General features: G+C 49.0%; 1 protein-coding gene across 1 annotated transcript in view; it reads right to left on the minus strand.

The window, feature by feature from the left end:
• Window positions 1-25,491, minus strand: part of KMT2D (lysine methyltransferase 2D) — a 385,659-nt gene that overhangs the window by 185,399 nt on the left and 174,769 nt on the right. Inside the window, exons 26-34 of the mRNA XM_075333879.1 lie at window positions 25,007-25,171; window positions 10,572-10,629; window positions 9,036-9,262; window positions 8,486-8,559; window positions 6,301-6,351; window positions 4,320-6,068; window positions 4,048-4,221; window positions 3,793-3,941; window positions 1,491-3,370 (exon numbers count right to left, since the gene is read on the minus strand). Of these exons, the coding sequence (XP_075189994.1) occupies window positions 1,491-3,370; window positions 3,793-3,941; window positions 4,048-4,221; window positions 4,320-6,068; window positions 6,301-6,351; window positions 8,486-8,559; window positions 9,036-9,262; window positions 10,572-10,629; window positions 25,007-25,171 (4,527 nt within the window). The remainder of the gene's footprint in view (window positions 1-1,490; window positions 3,371-3,792; window positions 3,942-4,047; window positions 4,222-4,319; window positions 6,069-6,300; window positions 6,352-8,485; window positions 8,560-9,035; window positions 9,263-10,571; window positions 10,630-25,006; window positions 25,172-25,491) is intronic.

The raw sequence follows: 25,491 nt of genomic DNA on the forward strand, positions 1-25,491 counted from the left end.
CAGCTGTCCCATGGAGTCGGCAAAAGACTGGGAAATAGCACTGGAAAAAGATGCTACCCAAGCCAGGGGTTCAGCCACCGGGGCCGGAGCGGCCGGGGGGACCCCTGATGAGGCTCCAGGCTGAGGCACCACCATGTTAGAGCAGGCATCACAATCTGGGTATGTGCTCGGTTCTTACAGAATGAGCTTACATGCAGTGCATATAGTGTACAGCTTAGCAGACTTGCTCCTAGTGAGAGACATGCTGCTGTGATGGAGGCTCTGCAGTGAATAATACACTCCTATAGAATGACCCCCTGAGAGTGTATAATAAAGCCCACAACCAGAGGTTGTGGCTTACCAGACCGCTTGTTTGTGTGCCCTCCGGATTCCACAGCTCAGACCCCCAGTGGAAGCAACAGCAGCAGCAGCCAGCGCCGATCAGTGTGAAAACGCTGAGAAAATGGCGCTGGAGTGAGGAGGGGGGGGGGGGGGATTAGCCCAAGAGCGGGAATCCGGAGGGCTAAGGAGAGATACAGGGGAGGGGAACATCTCCTCAGAGAGGAGTGTCCTCCCCTCTGCTGAACGGCCGGTGGGCGGCGCCGCCCTGCTCCCCTGCAAAAAATGACATGCAGAGAGACTGAAACCGAAACTAGGCCCCGACTGAAGCCGGGGCCTAGATTTTCACATGCGGCCGACGAGCAGGCACCCTCGGCGCGGTTCTCAGGAAAAAAACAGAGAACCGGCCGTAAAACACAGCAGAGTTACCAAACATACTCTCCCCACAATAAATGTACCCGGGACCCCTGAAAAAACGTCTCAATACTTAGCTTTTGAGACGCAGGGCCATGTCCCTGGTGGGGGTTAAACGCTCCGTCCGACAGGAACCTGACAGGGCTGCGGATGGAGACCGGTCTCCTGCAAAGCAGTGAGAACAGTGTTGGCTCCCACTTCAAGCCAGAGCCTCAGAGGATGGTGAAGGAGCGCGGCATGTGAAGGCTCCAGCCTTATAAAGTCAACCTTAACAGCACCGCCGACACAGTGGGGTGAGAAGGGACATGCCGGGAGTCCAGACTGGACCCGCTTTTCTTCCATATCTTTAAAATCAAAAATCTTAAAAATTAAAAATCAGAGAATGCATGTGTGTGTGTGACCTCCTGAAACACAAAGCATTGAACTGGTTAGATTGTCATCCAGGGGGTGTATATAGCCCGGAGGGAGGAGCTACACGTTTTGAGTGTAGTACTTTGTGTGTCCTCCGGAGGCAGTAGCTATACACCCATGGTCTGGGTCTCCCATAAGGAACGATGAAGAAAAATTTATGGCCATGACTATACAGCAACATTTAGGAGACTACTAATCTTTATATTGTCTAGTGAGAAAGGAGGCACTGACTATCAGATAGGACAGCCTCACACCCGATGACAATTGCATAAGCTACAATCAATCAGCAACTTAAACAAGAGAGTAAAACGCATGTTTACAATCACATCCTATTATCTCACACATACCTGTGTCAGGGAAAAAGTTATTAGTCAGCTGCTGCTGTACGACCATCGGTTGCTGCTTCATGACCATTTGTTGCCCCATGATTGCCTTGGGAGGGAGCGCCTGTTGTTGGGGTCCACTGGCTTGTAATAAGTGCTGACCACCAACCACATGGCTCTGGTTAGCAGACGCATGCATTGGAGGCTCTAAAGTAGAGTTGGCTTGCACACCAACAAGTCTTTGTTGCACCTGCTGTTGAGGAGTTAACAGTTGTTGCGTAGACACTATCCCTGGATGTCTGGGCACAATCCCAAGTCCTACAAGGTTTGCTTGATGGCCTTCCTGTTGAAGGGGAGGTCCTGACTGGGTGGACATTGCAGTATTGATCATTGGGTGGGATTGTGTATTTTCTGAATGATGTGCAGTCAGCAGCTGTTTTTTCTGTTGTTCCTTTTTTTCATGTTCAAGAAGATCTTCAATAAGAAGCGGAAGTTCACTAGCTACAAGAGAACTCTCCATCTTATCCAGATCATCTGCAGGAGAGTGGCGTGAACATGGCAGACCTAGTGTGCCTTCATCCAGCTCAAATTTTCCTAAAATTAAGCTATTTGGATTAGCTGGAGTAGAGGAATTTTTGCTAGGGTAGAGGGTTGCACTACTTGTTTGGACGGGATTTGAATTGTGCACATTCGCCCCGGTTTTTAACAAGCTTGCTCCAAATGATGCTTTTGCAGCATTGTGAGACATTTCATTCTTAACAATTGAATTGCTACCAGAAAATTGACAGGTGTTGGTCTTCAGATCACTGTCTTCTAGCTTTGGCTTTAAATCCCCTGTGAATGCAGACTGCTTTGCTTCCTCACTGGAAGGAACTTGAGAAGTGTTACTATTACCTGAAAGTTGTGAACCCAAATTTAGTCCCATACCCCCTGGTGGTCTATCTTTGGTCATTTCCAATTTTTCACTGCCTCGCATCTCATTTGGAAGGCTTTCCTTTTTCGCCTCTACAATATCAGGCTCCAACTTTAGCATTGCTTCCTCTTCAGCCTTCTCATTTGCAGACTCAACTAAGCGCAAGTGTTCATTGAAAATGTCCTTTTTGTCACCAGTGTCCAATTCTGGGTCTGTATAAGCAAGAAGATCAAATTCATCTCCATTTAAAAGATCATCTAAATGGGGGTCATTTGTTTCGAGATTATCAAGATTGTCCAAATCATCATCTGCTTTAGCAACATCAAGGCTTAAATTAGCCAAATCGTCATCTTCCAGATCTTTGTGCGTATCAAAATCAACATCTAATTCCGGTGGATCCTCACACTGGACTCTCCCACTTACAATGCCAGGAGCAGATCCTACCTTAGCACTTTCAGTGGGAGGATTGCTTTGAGGAGGAACATTAGTTTGATGCTGTGTCATTTCGGTTGTAGATGCAATTTTTGATTGGAGAGCCTGAGAGACGCCTACATTTCCTGCATGGGCAATAGTTGGGGGCAATGTTTTTTGAGGCTGCATTAAAGGATTCCTCATTACAGGTACTTGCAATGGATTTCCATCTCCTCTCATTACTCCGGTTATTACAGTGGCATTGGCACCTTCACCTGGTACATAGAAGCGAGGCCTATTTTGAGGGCCGGGTGGTGAAAAGGGAACTCCAATAGGCAGTTTTTGGCCATGATGGCGCAATTCAATATAAGGTGCCCCACCAACAGTGACCTGATCTCCAGGAAAAGGCAGGCGAACTACACCTCCACTATTCACTGTCGGGCTTGATGGTGGCCTAATCCCTTCTGGAAAACGAATCGGTGCCAGAGTCCTCTGTCCTGTAACCGATGACTGCCAAACATGCTGCTGATCAGAATAAGCCCCCCTTGTAAACAAGGCCTGAGTTCCTTCAGCCGAATGTCTAAAGGCAAAAAAAAAAAAAAAACACAGAAGTAGGTATCAGTTACTGTATTTAGAATATATCAATTTGTGGGGGGGAAAAAAAAAAGACCATTTCATGTTACTTGATTAAGAAGTGGCAAAAGAACGTGACATGAAGGTTATTTTTTCCAAAATTTCTCAATCTAATCATGTAGCTTACACCAAGTGATCACTTTTGAAAGGTTAACATGGTATCTTACAGGGAGGGCACCAGTTCAGACAAGTTAGGTAGGACATGAAATTCAGAAGGTCTGCCGTGTCCATTACTTATCTGTTTTGATCTAGTAATTAATAAGGAGCATTATAAAAGCATTCTAGAGAAAGATGACCTATAATGCCATGTCCAACAGAATCTTTCATAAAGAAAACCGCAACATGTAGACATTTTTAATTTGAGCTTACCTGGCTGAACCATCAATAGAAACAGAAGATGGAGAAGGCAAAGACGTATTCAAACGTTCCTCTTGTGGAAATGATGTTGAAGCCACTACCTGACCAGGAACTTTTGCAGCCCCCGAAGAAGCTGTGATCACACCAACACTCTTTTCCTGCTTTACATATAAAGGGATGGGGGGATGAAAGGTCAACATGAAGTCTAGTATACCAATCATTGTTGCCACACAAACATTTCATTAGTAGTAGCACACGTCATCTTACCTGTGTAGGTGGATACATCACTACACGACCTGACTGATCATAGCCTTGTCCACTAGGTTCTCCACTCCATCCTGTTTGTGAAGTATTCATAGCTGCGGCCGCAGCCTCTTTTTCCTGTCTTAAGGTGTTTCTCTGGATCTGCTGCCTAATGAGGAGCTCTCGAAGTCTTTGACGCTGGATATAATTAAAGCAATTCAAATTAATAACATTCATATTTATATGTATTTGTTCAATTCTATTTCTATAAAAAAAAAATGCAAACACACAAATACCTGTCTTTGTTTCTCTTGCTCAGACTGACTGAGGTTGCTGAGGGAAGCATCCGTTCCTTGTAGTTCTGGCACATCCCTACCAGTACTGCCAAGAGCATTTGGAATAGCAGCCATATCTTCTCTGGGTTTTTCTGCAGGAGAATTGAGACCTGCACGCTGGTTGGAGGCTGGGGACTGATACGGTGCCTCTTGTGGTAAAACTGAAGGAGGGCGGAGTGGAGATTGAATATAAGCGTCTGAAGTGCTGCTGTTGCCAGAGGAGTGTGGACTGCCTGCAGGATGGAAGGAGGAGGCTGTACTGCTGCTTGGAGAAGTGTAGATTTGTGGCTTGTTTGGGGTAAAATGGCTATTTAAGGAATGGGTGGGAGTTGCATGCGGCTGGTGGGAAGGTGAACTTTTGACACCATCTCCAGGAGAATGAGGAAAAGTAAAGCATAGCTGGTTTTGAGGACTTTGATAGACACTTGCCCCTGGTGAACGAGCAAATAAACTTTGCTGTTGACCAACTTGAGGTTTTTGGTGAACATCTAGAGACTGTTGGTAGTTTGTACCGGAGGGACTGGAGTGAGAAAGTTGTGCAGTTGGTTTAAAACCAGTTTCTATCATCTGAGGACGGGGAGGTTTATGAGGTGGTGCAAATGGATCTCGTGACTGGGGCCGAGAAGGTGGACGAGAATATGGGTCTGGGGACTGAAATCGTGGCGTAACTGGTGAGGGACAAAATGCTTCAGTTGACAGTGGTCTGGGGGTTAAGGGGGAATGGGAACTTCCTTGGGATTGTGGGCTTGTTGGGACACGAGCAAAAGGGTCAGAAGACAAAGGTCGACTTTCTATGGGCTGAGGTCGTGGAGTTAATGGAGGTTGCGAGTAAGGGTCATTGTATGGTGTTGAAGTCTGTCTGTACATTTCTGAATGATGTTGAGGTGATGTCATTTGTGCTTGCATATGTGGTTCCCGGTGTGGAGCAGGACTGTGCGGCTCCATTTGAGACATTCGAGGTGTTAGGGGTGCTTTAAACACATCACATTTCATCTCAGGTGTTCCGTCAGAACCAGTGCTGTGTGGAAAGCCAGGAGATCCAAGCCCAACTTCTTCCTTTTTTATTTGAAGGAGGACTCCATCAGTTTGTCTCTTGGTATCACTGTAACGTGTAGGAGAGAGCATAGTGTCAGGCCTGCTGGAGGACTCGTTTGGTTGAAAAGACCTTGAACCGGGGCTCCCTATTAATGAAAGGTTATCAAGAGATCCGGTAGGATATCGTGGCTTGACAAATGGCTCTGACTGATGAGGAGTGGTTGCACGGGAAGGTGGATACTCCACACAAGTGGCTGCAGTCTGTGTATTCAGTGCAGGTTGGTGCTCTGCCCCAGAAAGAGTCTGATATGCCCCAACAGAAGCTGGTGACTGTGTCAAGGAAGACGGATATCGGGAGTCCAATGAATATGCAGGAGAACTAGGAAACTGCTCCTGAGATGGAGACTGAGGTGGCAATTTGAAGAAAATGTCAGCAGATGACTCTGCTCCAGGAGTGCCTGCTGAAGAAGGTTTTAGAAACAAGTCTGAGGAGGTAGACATTGCAGAGCCGCTAGACATGTAGACATCCTGTCCACCTGAAGATGCACCTCGATAGTCATGGCTTAATCCAGACTGAGAACCAGGGTGCATGGGAATTTGAAGCTGAAGAACTGGGCGCTCTGCTTTTCGTACTCCTTCTACCTTTGACTGCTTGTTGATTTGACTCTCTGCCTGCTATGGAGACCAAAGCAAAATATACAGTAGAAATTATTGTACAGGGTGCAGTGAATATATTACTATGCAACATAACTATCAAAATGAGTTCTACAGATGTGATGAATGGGCAGAAAATAAATATGCATATGCTTATACAGGACTAGATTGAATGTGTTAATAGGGAATAGCAAGCAGCAGGTAAGAACTAACTAGTGGCAAGGTTAGTTACGATCTATAAGCAGTAGCCTACCTTCTGTACCTTGTTTATACGATGTGCTGCACGATTGTCTTTGGCCTTTTGCTACAGAAAAGATCAAAAATAAAAAAAAACATAAGTGTTGGTACCCCTCACATTTCAACTGATCCTTCCTGATCCGTTAAACCAAAATTCAGTAGTTGAACTGAGCAGGAGAATCTTATAGACCGGTCATTTCTACAATACAACGAACACCATGAAAACAAACGCCAAAAAACAAAATATCAGAATTTGATTTTTTTGCATATATATTTTTCCCACCATTTCATCCCACTTTGGAATGATTTCCCAGTATATTGAATATTAACATTCAAAACTACAACTCATCATTAGTGATGAATGAGCACTGCCATGCTCAAGGGCTCGGTACTCGTAATAAGCAGTTCGACGCTCGGACAGGCTCGACTCATTTACAGAGTATAATGGAAGACAAGGGGGAACTCAAGCATTTTCTGGAAGATCTTCAGGAAAAATGCATGAGTTTCCCATTGACTTCCATTATACTCGGTAAACGAGTCGATAACATCCGAGCATCAAACTACTCGTTAAGACCATGGCAGCGCTCGCTCATCACTACAAGTCATGCAAAAATCAAGACCTCAAACAGTGACGTGACAGAAAAGTAAAATAAAGTGCTGGCTCTTGGAAAAAGGTGAGAGGGAAAAAAGAAATAAAGAGAAAAACAATTGTCTGTGAAAGAATGGGTTGTAGAGAACCGGTCTGAAGATTAATACAACATGAAACAGACAAGCTCTATTGTTTCAACCATGTTTTATGCTGCACCCACAAATCCTTGTGTCATAGTCCCAGATTCAAAAACCAGCCACAGGTCTCTTGACCCAAACGCAACAGCCTCATAGGCATATAGAAAGCTGTCAAGGTGAGGACAGGGGACCTGCAGTCAGTCTGTGCATCACGGTCCAAGACACGGATGTATAAATCCAGGTGTGAAACTGCAGTATTTCAAGGAAACAGTTGAAGGCTATGTGCGCACTAGAAAGTGCCTTTTTCTTAAGAAAAAACGGACCCTCTGAAAGAATCCCGCACCCGCGGTAAAACCACACCCGCGTTTTTGCCGCGATTTACCACAAGTTGGTCCACGCGGATTTTTACCATTATCTATGGCAAAAACCACAAGTGCCTGCAGAAAAGAAGTGACATGCTCATTAATTCTTCAGCGGAAAATCCGCGGGTATAAAAAAAAAAAAAAAAACACAGTGCGCGCACAGCATTTTTTAAAACCCATAAGTTTTGCTGGGGAATGACTGCAGCAATGTTAGACACATTTTCTGCGGCAAATCCGAAGCGTGCGCACAGAGCCTAAAAACAAAATCAGAAAACCAGATACGAGGAAGAGTAGCTGCCATCCAGCTTCTTTCTGCCCGGCATGGTTTGATGGATAGGTTTTCATTTGTGTAGAGAGAAAGCTGCCAATGAAACCAAGCCAAGTGACAAGATGCTGTCATGGAGCTGCCCTCAATGACCCTTCTCTCTTTGCATTACTCATTTTTAAAATGTTTTCTCTGACCCACCACATGCTTCACAGTAAAATACAGACGTTAGAAGCCGCATGCTGCCGCCATTATGAGCCTCGGTCTCCTAGCTTCCAGCTTGCTGAGGCCGAATCACTGCTTAACACTAGAAGTCCCAGAGAGGGGTCATTTAACATTTCTACCATTGGAACCCTATGGAGCTCGAAATTCCTGGAACTCCTAGTGTTAAAAAGACAGTTCAAGTCGGTCACAAGGTTGTGCCGCTGCTCTGAACTGTGCGCTCTCGGGTGGTGCTCATACAGGCAAGCTTTGCCTTTGCAGTAGGAGAGTAGCGCTGGGGCACTGTAGGCCAGATCCAATAATCCGGCCAGCTTCAGAGAAGTGTGTGCAAGCTACTTAGCAAACAGCTTGCAAGCACACCTCTCGCCTAGGAATTCGGGCACTCTAAGGTGGCTGGTAACCTAGGAAATAAGCATTAAATGGTAGAATTAAAAACTTCACCATTTTTAAAGAAACAAACAGGATTTGTTAGTTACCAGTAAATTGCAATTTGCTTAGTTTTACAAGCACATTGCAATTATAACCATTAATGAAAAGGATGTCTCTAAGAAATGAAATCAGAATTTATTTTTTTATCATATTTGTGAAAAAAGAATGGAACCTTGTGGGAAACATTCACCACTTACCAAATAGGGAGTTTTGTCTTGTGCTGGCACTTTCCTCCACAGTTTCATGATCTGCTTGCATCGACTTGACCAGTCTGAAATGTGAAGAGAGATTAGCAATAGATTAAGAATTTAGTGGTTCTGTCTGTAGTCACTCTTTTAATCATTTGACTTTTGTACAATTAGGGCCAATGCCCACGGTCAGTGTTTTGGACACAGTGCGTTTTTGCTGCGTTGTGCAGTACAAGCAAAGTGGATGGGATTCATAGAAATCCAATGCCCCCTGTGCTTCTTTATTCAACAGCGTAAACTGACTGCGGCGCGGCTTCACGAGCAGCAGCATGTCAATTTATGCTTGAAGAGATGCGAGTGTTCTCAGTGAGAAGAACACCTCGAAAGTCTGCTGTGCCCAGAATCCTGATCGTGGGCATGGACGCTGCGCTTTCCCTCGGACAACACTTGCATCTCTGCAAGAGGGAAAACACTGCATCTACAATGCAGTGTCTCCCGATCATGGGCACTTGCACTTACACTTACAGTTTTATGCAAATGAGAATTGGTACCAGCTCACCTGGGTAGTCCTTCTTAAGATTAGGGAAATTTTTATTTGCGTAAAGAACCGGTGATATGGTAGAGAGCTCCCCCAACTCCTCATCTTTTTCCCAACGTTGCAGGCTGCGCTGGTTGTAAGAAAGACCATCGTTTTCTCCCTCTGTGGTTGGTGTAGTTGGAGTAGAGGCTGTGGTCAACGAGCCATCGGTGTCACAGTGATCAGGACTGAACAAACCACCCCGGTCCCTACGTATAAAAAAAATGTCCCCAGATTACAAAACTCTATACAATCACTATTGAATTTTCCTTATAAGTCCTTCAGCTGGATATGACAAAGGAAAGGTGGACAATATATGTAGCTAAACTATGTGTAACTGGGGTCTTACTGCAGTGGGGAGGGGGGCAGCAGCGGTGGTGGTGGTGGTGGTGGTGTCACAGGAGGCAGGGGCGGGTGGTGGAGTGCGGGAGGGGGGGTAGTTGTCACAGGAGGCAGGGGCAGGTGGTGGTAGAGCAGGGCGATGCAGCGAGTATCGCAGATGCTCGCTGAGGGCGGCTTAAGGCAGGCAAGTTCCAGAAGCTGCTGTGTGCTGCAAACAGCTGTGCTGGGGGTATATGTGTTGCGGCCGGTGAGGTGAGGCAGGGACCATCCTTAGGTCGGCGGTGCGGGCCTCAAAAGAAATGGCACCCGGAGTTGGCGAATGCGCAGATTGAGCTATCGGCCTAATGGCAAGCCGAAATCTCATCTGCGAATGCGCCAACTCCAAGTTGCTGGGCTGGAGGAGGCATGTGTGCAGATGAGATCTTGAGCTAAGAGCGCCATCTGCTCATGCGCTGACTCCGGGCGCCATTATTTTAAGCTGCATCGCCGACCTAAGGATGGCCCCTGCCTCACCTCACTGGCCGCAACACATTTTCCCCTAGCATTTGCCCCCTCCCTGTTCAGAGCACAAAGGCCCCCAGCAGAACAGCTGCCCCCAGCACTGCGCCAGCGGCCCCAACCATTGCCCTCCACCTGCTACCCCTCTCCACCACTTCCCGGTAAGCTACATTCAGGTTATAATATGCACCCCTCATTTTCCTCCGAAATGTTTGGGAGGAAAAGTGCATCTTGTAATCCGAAAATACGGAATGTGCTTCAATATCAGGACCCTTCACCTTAGCTTCAAGGTTACCATACTCTTCTTGTATGCTACAGCCCAATATGAAGAAGTGACTGATGATGAGCAGCATATTTCAACGAATAAGCTCTTATCTATCAGGACTGGACTATAAATATCATCTAGATTTTTTCTTTTGCTTTTCTCTTGGTTATCTGTATAACAGCAGTTTACTTTATGGTGGGAAAAAATAACTTTAAAACCTGTTCTAAATTAGTCCACCTCTAGTATCTGACACCCACACATGTGGTTTTTTAGATCAAACAGTTCTCCATCTTGAAAGGTTTTTCTCTAGCAAAAGTAAATAAATGAAACCGAATGGAAATACTCTCTGGGACGTTGCAGTAACAAAACAATAATACATCACAAGCTATAAAAGAAAAGGTAACTCGGCATACCTAGAATCCAAGAAGCCAGACTGTGAAAAAGGATCCAGTTGAACACTATGGGACACACCTAAAATGTACAAGTCTTTCAATTAATAATCAAAAACACAACACCCTCCATCATGTATAGTCAACTAGTCCGTGTACTAGACTGTCAGCTTGCAGAAGCGGGAGCTTTGCCCACCGTGACCATTCCTGGTTAATGCGTTTGAAGTCTTAAAGGGAATCTGTCACCAGGTTTTTGCTCCCCCATCTGAGAGCAGCATATTGTAGAGACAGAGACCCTGTTTCCAGTGATGTCACTTACTGAGCTGTTTGCTGTCATTTTGATAAAAAAGAGAATTTTGTTTACTTACCGTAAATTCTTTTTCTTATAGTTCCGTATTGGGAGACCCAGACCATGGGTGTTTAGCTTCTGCCTCCGGAGGACACACAAAGTACTACACTCAAAAGTGTAGCTCCTCCCTCTGAGCTTATACACCCCCTGGTGAGCAGACCCAGCCAGTTTAGTGCAAAAGCTGAAGGAGAATAGCCACCCACAAGTAGAACAGAGCAAAAAACCGGAACAACCGGAGACTCTGTCCACGACAACAGCCGGTGATAACACGTGGAACTAGAAAATTGCCAACAGGCAACAGGGAGGGAGCTGGGTCTCCCAATACGGAACTATAAGAAAAAGAATTTATGGGAGACCCAGACAATGGGACGTCTCAAAGCAGTCCATGGGTGGGAATAAACAGAAAAACTAAGAAGTAGGCGGAGCCTAACTTCACAAATGGGCGACAGCCGCCTGAAGGATGCGTCTGCCCAAGCTCGCATCTGCCGAAGCATGAGCATGCACTTGGTAGTGCTTTGAAAAGGTATGCAGGCTAGTCCAAGTGGCAGCCTGACAGACTTGCTGAGCCGTAGCCTGGTGCCTGAAAGCCCAAGAGGCACCGACAGCTCTGGTCGAGTGTGCCTTGATCCCCGGGCGGGGGAGGCACCTGAGAACACTGGTAGGCATCCGAAATGGTCGACCTAATCCAACGGGCTAAGGTCGGCTTAGAAGCAGAGAGGCCCTGACGCCGACTTGTGGTTAGCACAAAAAGAGGTGCACCACCTAAGAGCAGCGGTGCGAGACACATAGATCCGGAGAGCACGCACCAGATCCAGAGTATGCAACGCTTTTTCAAAGCGATGAACAGGAGCCGGACAAAAAGGAAGGTAGGGTAATGTCCTGGTTAAGGTGGAAAGGAGAGACCACCTTAGGAAGAAAGTCCGGAGTCGGACGGAGAACCACCTTGTCTTGATGAAAAACCAAAAAAGGTGACTCCGAAGAGAGCGCAGATGAGAGACTTTCCTGAGGGAAGTTATGGCCACTAGAAAGACCACTTTCTGTGAAAGACGAAACAAAGAAACCTCCCTAAGAGGCTCAAAGGGGGGTTTCTGCAAAACCGTGAGAACAAAATTGAGATCACAGGGATCCAAGGGCCGCCGGTAAGGCGGAATGATGTGAGAAGCGCCCTGCAAGAAGGTGCGGACCTGAGCTAGCCGGGCGATACGCCGCTGGAACAGCACTGACAGAGCCGAGACTTGTCCCTTGAGAGAGATGAGGGACAGTCCCAGCTGCAGACCGGACTGTAGAAAGGACAGAAGGGTCGGCAAGGAAAAAGGCCAAGGAGGATGGACGGAAGAGCGACACCAGGACAGGAAAATTTTCCAGGTCCTGTGATAGATCTTGGCAGAGGAAGACTTACGGGCACGAGTCATAGTGGAGATGACCTCAGGGGGGATACCAGAAGCCGTCAAGATCAAGGACTCAACAGCCACGCTGTCAATCTGAGAGCCGCAGAATTCTGGGCAAGAGAGCTAGAGGGGGAAACACGTAGGACAGACGAAACTGGGACCAGTCTTGAACCAGAGCGTCCGCGGCGAATGCCTGAGGATCGTGGGAGCTAGCCACGTAAACCAGAATCTTGTTGTTGTGACGGGATTCCATTAGGTCCACGTCCGGAGTGCCCCACTTGCGGCAGATTGACTGAAACACTGCCGGATGCAGGGACCACTCGCCACTGTCCACGGTTTGACGGCTGAGATAATCTGCCTCCCAGTTTTCCACGCCTGGGATGTGGACTGCGGATATGGTGGACTTGGAGTCCTCCGCCCATTGAAGGATGCGTTGTACCTCCAACATTGCCAGGCGGCTGCGTGTTCCGCCTTGGTGATTGATGTAGGTAACCGCTGTCGCATTGTCTGACTGGACTCGGATGTGCTTGCCCGCCAATAGGTGGTGAAAAGCTAGGAGAGCCAGAAGCACGGCTCTGGTTTCCAGCACATTGATCGAGAGGGCTGACTCGGACGGAGTCCAAGTGCCCTGCGCTCGGTGGTGGAGACATACCGCTCCCCAGCCGGATAGACTGGCATCCGTGGTGAGGATCACCCAGGACGGGGCCAGGAAGGAGCGCCCCTGAGACAGAGAGAGGGGCCGAAGCCACCACTGAAGAGAGCTCCTGGTCTGTGGCGACAGAGCCACTAACCTGTGCAAGGAGGAAGGCCGCTTGTCCCAACAGCGGAGAATATCCAGCTGCAGTGGACGCAGACGGAACTGGGCAAAGGGAACAGCCTCCATTGACGCCACCATCTGACCCAGCACCTGCATCAGGTGCCTGATGGAATAACGGCGGTGCCTTAGCAGAGAGCGCACCGCCAACCGGAGTGACAGCTGTTTGTCTAAGGGCAACTTCACAAGTGCCGGCAGAGTCTCGAACTGCATCCCTAGGTACGTGAGCCTCTGGGTCGGAGTCCGAGTGGATTTGGGCAGATTGACCAGCCACCCGAATTGGGCTAGAGTGGCGAGAGTGAGCGAGACACTCCGCTGGCAGTCTGCGCTGGATGAAGCCTTGACTAGAAGGTCGTCCAGGTAAGGAATCACTGCCAACCCCTGGAGGTGCAGAACCACAACCACTGCTGCCATGACCTTGGTGAATACCCGAGGGGCCGTGGCTAACCCGAAGGGGAGAGCCACGAATTGGAAATGTTCCTCTTCGATTGCAAAACGTAGCCAACGCTGGTGTGAAACTGCAATTGGCACATGCAGATAGGCATCTCTGATGTCGATGGATGCCAGGAAATCCCCTTGGGTCATTGAGGCAATGACTGACCGCACAGACTCCATGCGAAAATGCCGCACCTGAACATACTTGTTGAGAAGCTTGAGATCCAGGATGGGCCAGAAGGAACCGTCCTTTTTGAGGACTAGGAAGAGATTTGAGTAGAAACCTCTGAACCGTTCCCGGGCGGGAACCGGTACAATTACTCCGTTGGCCTACAAGGATGCCACGGCCTGAGAGAAGGCGGCGGCCTTGGAGCAGGGGGGAGTTGACAGAAAAAAAATCTGTTTGGCGGGCTGGAAGAGAATTCTATCCTGTAGCCGTGGGAGATGATATCCCGCACCCACTGATCGGAGACGTGTTGAAACCACGCGTCGCCAAAGTGGGAGAGCCTGCCACCGACTAAGGACGTTGCTGGCGCGGACAGATAGTCACGAGGAGGCTGCCTTAGTGGCAGCAGCTCCTGCGGTCTTCTGTGGACGCGCTTTTGTGCGCCAGTTGGATTTTTGGTCCTTGGCTGAGTTAGTGGACGAGGCCGAGGGCTTAGAGGACGACCAGTTGGAGGAACGAAAGGAACGAAACCTCGACTGGTTCCTGCCCTGGACAGGTTTCCTGGTTTTGGTTTGTGGCATTGGAAGTACTCTTCCCGCCAGTAGCTTCCTTAATAATTTCATCCAGCTGTTCACCGAACAGCCGGGACCCAGCAAAAGGGAGCCCAGCAAGGTACTTCTTTGAAGAAGCATCTGCCTTCCACTCTCGAAGCCACAAGATCCTGCGGATAGCGAGGGAATTAGCCGAAGCCACCGCAGTGCGGTGAGAAGCCTCCAGCATGGCAGACATGGCATAGGATCAAAAAGCTGAAGCTTGGGAAGTTAAGGTAACCATTTCGGGCATAGATTCCCTGGCGAGGGAATGCATCCCCTCCAGAGAAGCAGAGATGGCTTTGAGAGCCCACACTGCTGCAAAAGTCGGGGAGAATGAGGTCCCTGCCGCCTCATATACAGATTTGGCCAGAAGGTCAACCTGGCGGTCAGTGGAATCCTTAAGGGAGGTGCCATCAGCCACTGACACAACGGTCCGGGCTTAGAGTCTAGACACCGGGGGGGTCTACCTTTGGTGAATGAGGCAACTCCTTGACCACCTCAGGTGGAAAGAGAAAACGGTCATCAGAACCACGCTTTGGGAAGCGTTTGTCAGGACAGGCCCTAGGCTTGGTCACAGCGGCCTGAAAACTGGAGTGGTTAAAGAACACACTCCTTGTCCTCTTAGGCGAGGTAAACTGGTGCTTTTCTGCCAGAGAGGGTTGTTCCTCTGATACTGGCGGATTGAGATCTAGTACAGAATTATTGGACGCAATCAAATCACTAACATCTGAGTCACTTTCGGACAGATCAATGGGGCACATGGAGTTAGCCTCCGAGCCCCCTGTAAAGGCATCCTCCTCGTCCTGCGAGTCAGCTTCTGAAACAGAGCCCTGCGTCTCCTCTTAGAAGGACGGGGTCTGGAACCAGATGATGAATCCTCTGTGAGCTCCGGTCCTGAGAGAGCCCTAGCAGCAGAGGCACCCTGTGAAGGGGGCTGATGCATGTTCAGCAAAGTCCTGGACAGAAGTCCCATGGAGTCGGCAAAAGACTGGGAGATAGACCTAGATAAGGATTCTACCCAAGCCGGGGGTTCAGCCACAGGAGCCGGAGCAGCCTGAGAGACCACTGGGGGTGCGATTCCAGGCTGAGGCATCGTCAGGTTAGAGCAGGCATCACAATGTGGATAGGTGCTCGGTTCAGGCAGTAGGAGCTTACATGCAGTGCATACTGAATACAGCTTTGGAGCCTTGCTCCTCGTGTGAGACATGCTGCTGGAGTTGGGGCTCTGCCAGAGTGACCCCCAGAGAGTATATACAGAGGTCCACAACCAGAGGTTGTGGCTTACCAGACCGCTGGAGCGGTGTTGTGTGCCCTCCAGATCCCGAAGCCCGGACCCCCAAGCACCTCAGCAGGGATGCTGCAGACCAGTGCTGATCGCAGATAAAACGCTGAGAAAATGGCCGCCGGAGCGAAGAGAGGGGGCGGGACTTACTCTGGGAGCGGGATCTGGAGGGCCAGAGAGACTTACAGGGGAGGAGACATGTACTCAGTGAGGAGTGTCCCTCCCCTGTGCAGAACGGCCGCTGGACGGAGCCGCGCTGTCCCTCTGCATGAATGACATGCGAGGGTAGTGAAACCGAAACTAGGCCTCCAGCGAAACCGGGGCCTAAATTTGAGCGGTGCGGCCGGCGCGCAGGCACCATCGGCGCGGTTCTCAGGCGACAGCCAGAGAACCCGCCGGAAATGTCATAAAACACACTCAGCACACTCTCCCACAACAATAAAGTACAGGGACCCCCAATATATAAACGTCTCAGGTACTTAGCTTGCTGAGACGCAGGGTTCCAAGTCCCTGGGGATGAATGCTCCGGTCCAGCAGGATCCTGAAGGGCTGCGGATGGAGACCGGTCTCCTGCCAAAAATGGAGAACCGTGCTGGCTCCCACTTCAAGCCAGAGCCCAGGAGGGATGGTGAAGGAGCACGGCATGTAAGGCTCCAGCCCTGGAATCAACCTTAACAGCACCGCCGACACAATGGGGTGAGAAGAGACATGCTGGGGGTCCAGACTTGGACCCGCTTTTCTTCAAACTCTTTCCAAAAATAAAAAATCAGATGAGAATGCATGTGTGGATGTATGCCTCCTGAACACAAAGTGATAAACTGGCTAGATCTGGTTCTCCAGGGGGTGTATAAGCTCAGAGGGAGGAGCTACACTTTTTAGTGTAGTACTTTGTGTGTCCTCCGGAGGCAGAAGCTATACACCCAATGTCTTGGTCTCCCATAGGAACGATAAAGAAAAAGAATTTACGGTAAGTAACAAAATTCTCTTTTTCTTTATCGTTCCTTTGGGAGACCCAGACAATGGGACGTTCCAAAGCAGTCCCTGGGTGGGAAATAAACAGAGTAAACTAAGAAGTAGGCAGAACCTAACTTCACAAATGGGCGACAGCCGCCTGAAGGATGCGTTTGCCGAAGCTCGCATCTGCCGAAGCATGAGCATGCACTTGGTAGTGCTTTGAAAAGGTATGCAGGCTAGTCCAAGTGGCAGCCTGACAGACTTGTTGAGCCGTAGCCTGGTGCCTAAAAGCCCAAGAGGCACCGACAGCTCTGGTCGAATGTGCCTTGATCCCCGGCGGGGGAGGCACCTGAGTACTCTGGTAGGCGTCCGAAATGGTCGATCTAATCCAACGGGCTAAGGTCGGCTTAGAAGCAGAGAGGCCCTTGCGCCGACCTGTGGTTAGCACAAAAAGAGAAGCGCACCGCCTAAGTGCAGCGGTGCGAGACACATAGATCCGGAGAGCACGCACCAGATCCAGGAGTATGTAGCACTTTTTCAAAGCGATGAACAGGAGCCGGACAAAAGGAAGGTAGGGTAATGTCCTGGTTAAGGTGGAAGGGAGAGACCACCTTAGGAAGAAAGTCCGGAGTCGGACGGAGAACCACCTTGTCTTGATGAAAAACCAAAAAAGGTGACTCCGAAGAGAGCGCAGCCAAATCAGAGACTCTCCTGAGGGAAGTTGTGGCCACCAGAAAGGCCACTTTCTGTGAAAGATGATACAAGGAAACTTCCCTAAGAGGCTCAAAGGGGGGTTTCTGCAAAACCGTGAGAACCAAATTAAAGGTCCCAGGGATCCAAGGGCCGCCGGTAGGGCGGAATGATGTGAGATGCGCCTTGCATGAAGGTGCGGACCTGAGCCAGCCGAGCGAGACGTCGCTGGAACAGAACTGACAGAGCTGAGACTTGTCCCTTGAGAGAGTTGAGGGACAGTCCTAGCTGCAGACCGGACTGTAGAAAAGACAGAAGGGTCGGCAAGGAGAAAGGCCAAGGAGGATGGTCGGTAGAGCGACACCAGGACAGGAAAATTCTCCAAGTCCTGTGATAGATCTTAGCGGAGGAAGACTTACGGGCCCGTGTCATAGTGGAGATGACTTCAGGAGGAATACCAGAAGCCGTCAAAATCCAGGACTCAAGAGCCACGCCGTCAATTTGAGAGCCGCAGAATTCAGACGGAAAAACGGACCTTGCGAGAGTAGGTCTGGACGGTCCAGGAGATGCCACGGCATCTCTACGGACAGATGGAGCAGGTCTGGATACCAAGCTCGCCTGGGCCAGTCCGGTGCAATGAGGATGACTCCACGGCCCTCCATTCTGATCTTGCGCAGGACTCTGGGCAAGAGAGCAAGAGGGGTTAACACGTAGGACAGATGAAACTGGGACCAGTCTTGAACCAGAGCGTCCGCGGCGAAGGCCTGAGGATCGTGGGAGCGAGCCACGTAAACAGGAACTTTGTTGTTGTGACGGGATGCCATTAGGTCCACGTCCGGAGTGCCCCATTTGCGGCAGATTGACTGAAACACTGCCGGGTGCAGGGACCACTCGCCACAGTCCACGGTTTGACGGCTGAGATAATCTGCCTCCCAGTTTTCCACGCCTGGGATGTGGACTGCGGATATGGTGGACTTGGAGTCCTCCACCCATTGAAGGATGCGTTGTACCTCCAACATTGCCAGGCGGCTGCGTGTCCCGCCTTGGTGATTGATGTAGGCAACCGCTGTCGCGTTGTCTGACTGGACTCGAATGTGCCTGCCCGCCAACAGGTGGTGAAAAGCTAGGAGAGCTAGAAGCATGGCTCGGGTTTCCAGCATATTGATTGAAAGGGCTGACTCGGACGGAGTCCAAGTGCCCTGCGCTCTGTGGTAGAGACATACCGCTCCCCAGCCAGATAGACTGGCATCCGTGGTGAGAATCACCCAGGACGGGGCCAGGAAGGAGCGCCCTTGGGACAGGAAGAGGGGCCGAAGCCACCACTGAAGAGAGCTCCTGGTCTGTGGCGACAGAGCCACTAACCTGTGTAAGGAGGAAGGCCGCTTGTCCCAACAGCGGAGAATGTCCAGCTGCAGGGGGCGCAGATGGAACTGGGCAAAGGGGACAGCTTCCATTGACGCCACCATTTGACCCAGCACCTGCATCAGACGCCTGAGGGAAGAACGACGGGGCCTCAGCAGAGAGCGCACTGCCAGTTGGAGGGACTGCTGTTTGTCTAAGGGCAACTTCACAAGTGCCGGCAAAGTCTCGAACTGCATTCCTAGGTACGTGAGCCTCTGGGTCGGAGTCCGAGTGGATTTGGGCAGATTGACCAGCCACCCGAATTGGGCTAGAGTGGCGAGAGTGAGCGAGACACTCCGCTGACAGTCTGCGCTGGATGAAGCCTTGACTAGAAGGTCGTCCAGGTAAGGAATCACTGCCAACCCCTGGAGGTGCAGAACCGCAATCACTGCTGCCATGACCTTGGTGAATACCCGAGGGGCTGTGGCCAACCCGAAGGGGAGAGCCATAAATTGGAAATTAGCTTCTCCGATTGCAAAACGTAGCCAACGCTGGTGTGAAACTGCAATTGGCACATGCAGATAGGCATCTCTGATGTCGATGGACGCCAGGAAATCCCCTTGGGTCATTGAGGCAATGACTGATCGCAGAGACTCCATGCGAAAGTGCCGCACCTGAACATGCTTGTTGAGAAGCTCGAGATCCAGGATGGGCCGGAATGTACCGTCCTTTTTGGGGACTAGGAAGAGATTTGAGTAGAAACCTCTGAACCGTTCCCGGGCGGGAACCGGTACAATTACTCCGTTGGCCTGCAAGGATGCCACGGCCTGTGAGAAGGCGGTGGCCTTGGAGCAAGGGGGAGTTGAGAGAAAAAATCTTTTTGGCGGGCTGGAAGAGAATTCTATCCTGTAGCCGTGGGAGATGATATCTCTCACCCACTGATCGGAGACGTGTTGAAACCAAGCGTCGTCAAAGTGGGAGAGCCTGCCACCGACTAAGGACGTTGCTGGAGCGGGCAGATAGTCACGAGGAGGCTGCCTTAGTGGCAGCACCTCCTGCGGTCTTCTGTGGACGCGCTTTTGGGCGCCAGTTGGATTTCTGGTCCTTGGCTGAGTTAGTGGACGAGGCCGAGGGCTTAGAGGACGACCAGTTGGAGGAACGAAAGGAACGAAACCTCGACTGGTTCCTGCCCTGGACAGGTTTCCTGGTTTTGGTTTGTGGCATTGGAAGTACTCTTCCCGCCAGTAGCTTCCTTAATAATTTCATCCAGCTGTTCACCGAACAGCCGGGACCCAGCAAAAGGGAGCCCAGCAAGGTACTTCTTTGAAGAAGCATCTGCCTTCCACTCTCGAAGCCACAAGATCCTGCGGATAGCGAGGGAATTGGCCGAAGCCACCGCAGTGCGGTGAGAAGCCTCCAGCATGGCAGACATGGCATAGGATGAAAAAGCCGAAGCTTGGGAAGTCAAGGCAACCACTTCGGGCATAGATTCCCTGGTGAGGGAATGCATCTCCTCTAGAGAAGCAGAGATGGCTTTGAGAGCCCACACTGCTGCAAAAGTCGGGGAAAAGGAGGCCCCCGCCGCTTCATATACGGATTTGGCCAGAATGTCAATCTGGCGGTCAGTGGAATCCTTAAGGGAGGTGCCATCAGCCACCGACACAACGGTCCGGGCTGAGAGCCTAGACACCGGGGGGTCTACCTTTGGGGACTGAGCCCACTCCTTGACCACCTCAGGTGGGAAGGGAAAACGGTCATCAGAACCACGCTTTGGGAAGCGTTTGTCAGGACAGGCCCTGGGCTTGGACACAGCGGCCTGAAAACTGGAGTGGTTAAAGAACACACTCTTTGCCCTCTTAGGCGAGGTTAACTGGTGATTTTCTGCCAGAGAGGGTTGCTCCTCTGATACTGGCGGATTGAGATCCAGTACAGAGTTAATGGAAGCAATCAAGTCAGTAACATCTGAGTCACTTTCGGACAGATCAATGGGGTACATGGAGGTAGCCTCTGAGCCCCCTGTAAAGGCATCCTCCTCATCCTGCGAGTCCGCTCTTGAATCAGAGCCGCGGGAGGAGGAGGGAGAGGGAACCCTACGTCTCTTCTTAGGAGGACGGGGTCTGGGACCTGATGATGAATCCTCTGTGAGCTCCGGTCCTGAGAGAGCCCTAGCAACAGAGGCACCCTGTGAGGGGGGCTGATGCATATTCATCAACGTCCTGGACAGAAGTCCCATGGACTCAGCAAAAGACTGGGAGATAGACCTAGAAAAGGATTCTACCCAAGCCGGGGGTTCAGCCACAGGAGCAGGAGCAGCCTGAGAGACCACTGGGGGTGAGACTCCAGGCTGTGGCACCGCCAAGGTAGAGCAGGCATCACAATGTGGATAGGTGCTCGGTTCAGGCAGCAGGAGCTTACATGCAGCGCATACAGAGTAAAGCTTTGGAGCCTTGCTCCTCGTGTGAGACATGCTGCTGGAGTGGGGGCTCTGCCAGAGAATGAACCCCAGAGAGTATATACAGGGGTCCACAACCAAAGCCGGTTGTGGCTTACCAGACCGCTGTGCAAAGCGGTGTTGTGTGCCCTCCAGATCCCGAAGCCCGGACCCCCAAACACAGCACCTCAGCTGGGATGCAGAACACAGACCAGCACTGAGTGAACTCTGAGAAAATGGCCGCCGGAGCGAAGAGAGGGGGCGGGACTTGCATGAAGAGCGGGATCTGGAGGGCCATAGAGACCTACAGGGGAGGAGACACGCACAGCAGTGGGGAGTGTCCCTCCCTTGTGCAGAACGGCCGCCGGGAGGAGCCGCGCTGTCCCTCTGCATGAGTGACATGCGAGGGCAGTGAAACGAAACTAGGCCTCCGGCGAAGCCGGGGCCTAAATTTGAGCGGCGAGGCCGACGCGCAGGCACCATCGGCGCGGTTCTCGGGCGACAGCTAGAGAACCCGCCGGAAATGTCAGTAAATACAGCAAGCACACTCTCCCCAAACAATAAAGCACAGGGACCCCCAAATATAAACGCCTCAGGTACTTAGCTTGATGAGACGCAGGGCCAGGTCCCTGGGGATGAGTGCTCCAGTCCAGCAGGGTCCTGAAGGGCTGCGGATGGAGACCGGTCTCCTGCCAGGCATGGAGACCGTGCTGGCTCCCACTTCAAGCCAGAGCCAGGAGGGATGGTGAAGGAGCACGGCATGTAAGGCTCCAGCCTAGGAAATCAACCTTACAACACCGCCGACACAGTGGGGTGAGAAGGGACATGCCGGGGGTCCAGACGTGGACCCGCAGTTCTTCAAACTCATTCCAAAAGGAAAAAATCATATGAGAATGCATGTGTGGATGTATGCCTCCTGAACAAAAAGCGATAAACTGGCTGGGTCTGCTCACCAGGGGGTGTATAAGCTCAGAGGGAGGACCTACACTTTTAAGTGTAGTACTTTGTGTCCTCCGGAGGCAGAAGCTAAACACCCATGGTCTGGGTCTCCCAAAGGAACGATAAAGAAATCAATGGTTTTTTTGCTGCAGATCTAGCAGTTATACAGAGCTCATGAATATGCTGTACAACCTGGCAGCACGCCAAGTAGTCCTCTAATGATAATCTACTGCAGAATAATCCGTGATTTTAAATTACACTAAGCAGCCCAGTAAGTGACACATTGCTGGAATCAGGATCTCTGTCTCTACATTATGCTGCTCACAGACAAGGTGGCAAAAACCTGGTGACATCATATTCCCATTAAAGCTAAATCACATGCGGGCAGATAGTTACTATTCTAAATGGACAAGAATCAAAGCCAAACACCAAAAACACCCCTATATATGATGCTTTCTGAGGTTCGACGGACGGGGTGTGGTTTTACATAAGAGGCTAGGCTTAATATTCAAGGCCATACACAGACATCATGGCTCAAAGTTTGGCACAAAGTAAGAAAGCTAATTGGTGATGTAAACTAAAGGCTGCTTTATACACGATATTCCTAGCGATCTCGTTAGCGATGTGATACGCCAGATCGTAGATTCGATTTGCCGAGATCGCACATAGGTCGTTTTTGAGCGCCGGTCACAAAACGACCTATGTGCGATCTCGGCAAATCGTATCTGCGATCTGGCGTGTCACATCGCTAATGAGATCACTAGGGATATCGTGTATAAAGCAGCATTTAGACTAGACCAAATCAAATCACAACAGCTCATGCCGCTTCATAACTGTTTAGCTTATTTTTTTTATTGTCTAGAAGTTTAGGGTCTACAAATTAAAGAGTACATTTTTTCCTTTTAGTCTGTGTATATATATATAAAAAAAAAAAAAAATCAAAGATGGGTGTTCAAGCCCTTGGATCTGAGAGTTTGCTTGTATTAATTCCTTCACTCCAAACTCAGATTTCACCTTCCTGACCAAGACAGTTTTTCCCATTCTGACCAGTGTCATATGATGCAATAACTCTTGAACACTTCAATTGTTCCCAGTGATTCTGAGGGGGGTTTTTGTGACACATTGTACATCTTGTTCATTCTAAATTCTGGTCAATATGATTTGTGTTTATTTATGAAAATATTGATTAAAAAAAACAAAACAAAACAAAAAAAAAACGTTTAAAAGAACTGAAGTCCTCAGTGGTTGATACCTTTAATGGCTAACTGAAAATATAGTAATAATAGCAAGCTTTCGAGACTACGCAGGTCTCTTCATCAGGCTCACCATCAGGATTCATCAGTGTAACACAAAATCTGAAGAGTCACATGTTTATACACAACAGGACACAGCACAGTGCGGTAAATAAGACAAGTTATGTGAAGCAGAACGATCAGTGAGGGCTTGCTTTGTGAGGAAGAATAGAAGAGTTTTTTTGTATCATTTTTGTGCACATAAATTTCTTGATCACTTTCTACTGTATTTTTTGAAAGGCAGAATTATTAAAAACAAGCAAATTAGGGACTGTTTTTTATGCGGTTCACCGTGAAGTAAAATTGATAAGACAGCTTCATTATTCAACTCAACATGATTACAGAGATTCCACATTTATGGGGGGAGGGTTTATGTTTTGCCAATTTTACACAAAAAAAAAAAAATTAAAAAAAGTTTGATTGATTTCTTTTTTTCAGCATCATGTGAAAAAGGTTTTTTTTTTGTTGCCACTTTTTATAGTGTTCATTGAAGGGGTTAAATAATGTGATAGTTTTATAGATCAGGGTGTTTTGGACACGGCAATATGAAATACGTGTATTTTTTTTTACATAAAAAATTTATTGGTATATATTTTTTTTCCATTTGTTTTGTTCTTTATTTTGCGATTTTTTATTTTTAAAGAAAAATAATATTTTTACAATTTATTTTAAACTTTTTACCTAGTCAACTTTTCCTGGTCTTCTCTGGTCTAATACCCTGCAATGCTTGAGCAATGCTTTGAGCTGTGGAACCAACAGAGGCAGGAGGCGCGTCAGGTGGTGTGCAAGGCAGGATCTTCTAGGCCAGAGGTTCCCAACTCCAGTCCTCAAGGCACACCAACAGTGCATGTTTTCAGGATTTCTTTAGCATTGCATGGGTGTAGCATTCAGCACCTTTGCAGGTGATTAAATTATCACCTGTGCAATTCTAAGGAAATCCTGAAAACATGCACTGTTGGTGTGCCTTGAGGACTGGAGTTGGGAACCTCTGTTCTAGGCCATCGTACCTGGGTGACGCCGTGGCTATTATTCGGCCTGGGGTCATCATCAGCATGACACAAACGCAATAGCATTGTGCCAGTTGGATGAAAGCGGGAGCTCCTGCCCTCTGATAATATCAGATTGATGCCACTGTCACTATTGATAGCAGCATCGATTGTGGGCATTACTGCAGGGTGTCATCACCCACAGATGATTTTGCCGGCTCTGCTTGTAAGCAGGTGTGATTGCAGTGCTATACAGGTACTGCGGCTTGGAGAACCGTACATGTACGCTGGATGTCACAAAGGTGTTAAATTAATCCGGTGAATCAATCCTCAAGACGTCTTCTATATATATGGTATAGGCAATTAGAGGGTACAAATAGATTATCATATTCACTTTACTTCTGTTAGAGGCTGTGGATATTGGGGGGGGGGACACTAATCTTTATGCTGCATAATGCTCAGGCTATTCACCACTCCTCAGTTCCCTACCAGAATGTATATTATGGGGTAACAGATGGAGTATGTGACAGCGTTCATGGCATCAGGAGCATCTGTCTACCTGGGACACACAATTATGATGGCATCTCTGCTGGAGACCACAAATAGTTATATAATCAGGTCTTTTCGAACACCTTGCAGATTTTTTTTCTCCATAAAACTCCATGCAGCACATATAATATTACACAAGACCTACGTTACGAAACTTTCATACCCCTTCTCATAAGAGGCTATTGGTACACTTCAGTATGGCAGGACAGCCAGTATTGCAGACTGAAGGCAGATCACAGCAAACCCTCACCTGCTATGCCTTGAACAAAGGCTCTTGGACTCTGGGTTACTGATCCAGTTGCCATGTGCCCTTCGATCCTAACAGCTGATCTACTGACAGGTTGATCACAATCAGGAGGCCCAAGCACATCCTTTAGCAGCTGCTGAATGTCTGTATTCTGCATCTTGGGTATTTCTGGGGTCACAAAACAGGATTGTTATTTAAAACCAAGAAACATCGGGAGGGTGCAAAGAATTACAGAGAAACATCAGTACAAAATACAAAACTCACATTTCACATACATGTATGGACCCCACAACAAGACATTGATTAAAGACCATTTCTTAGTAAGGGACCCCAATAGCATGACAAAGCCCTAGCAAGTCTTTTTATAGGAAAGAATAAGTCACACATGCTACAGTTTAAGGAGCTTGTGTATAAAGAGATGTACATGGGCAGAAGAGCCGATGTCTAGAGTATTTTATATTGATTTATACATGCATTCAGACTTCAAC

Source organism: Anomaloglossus baeobatrachus, chromosome 2 (genome assembly GCF_048569485.1).
Source record: "Anomaloglossus baeobatrachus isolate aAnoBae1 chromosome 2, aAnoBae1.hap1, whole genome shotgun sequence".
Lineage (NCBI taxonomy): Eukaryota > Metazoa > Chordata > Amphibia > Anura > Aromobatidae > Anomaloglossus > Anomaloglossus baeobatrachus.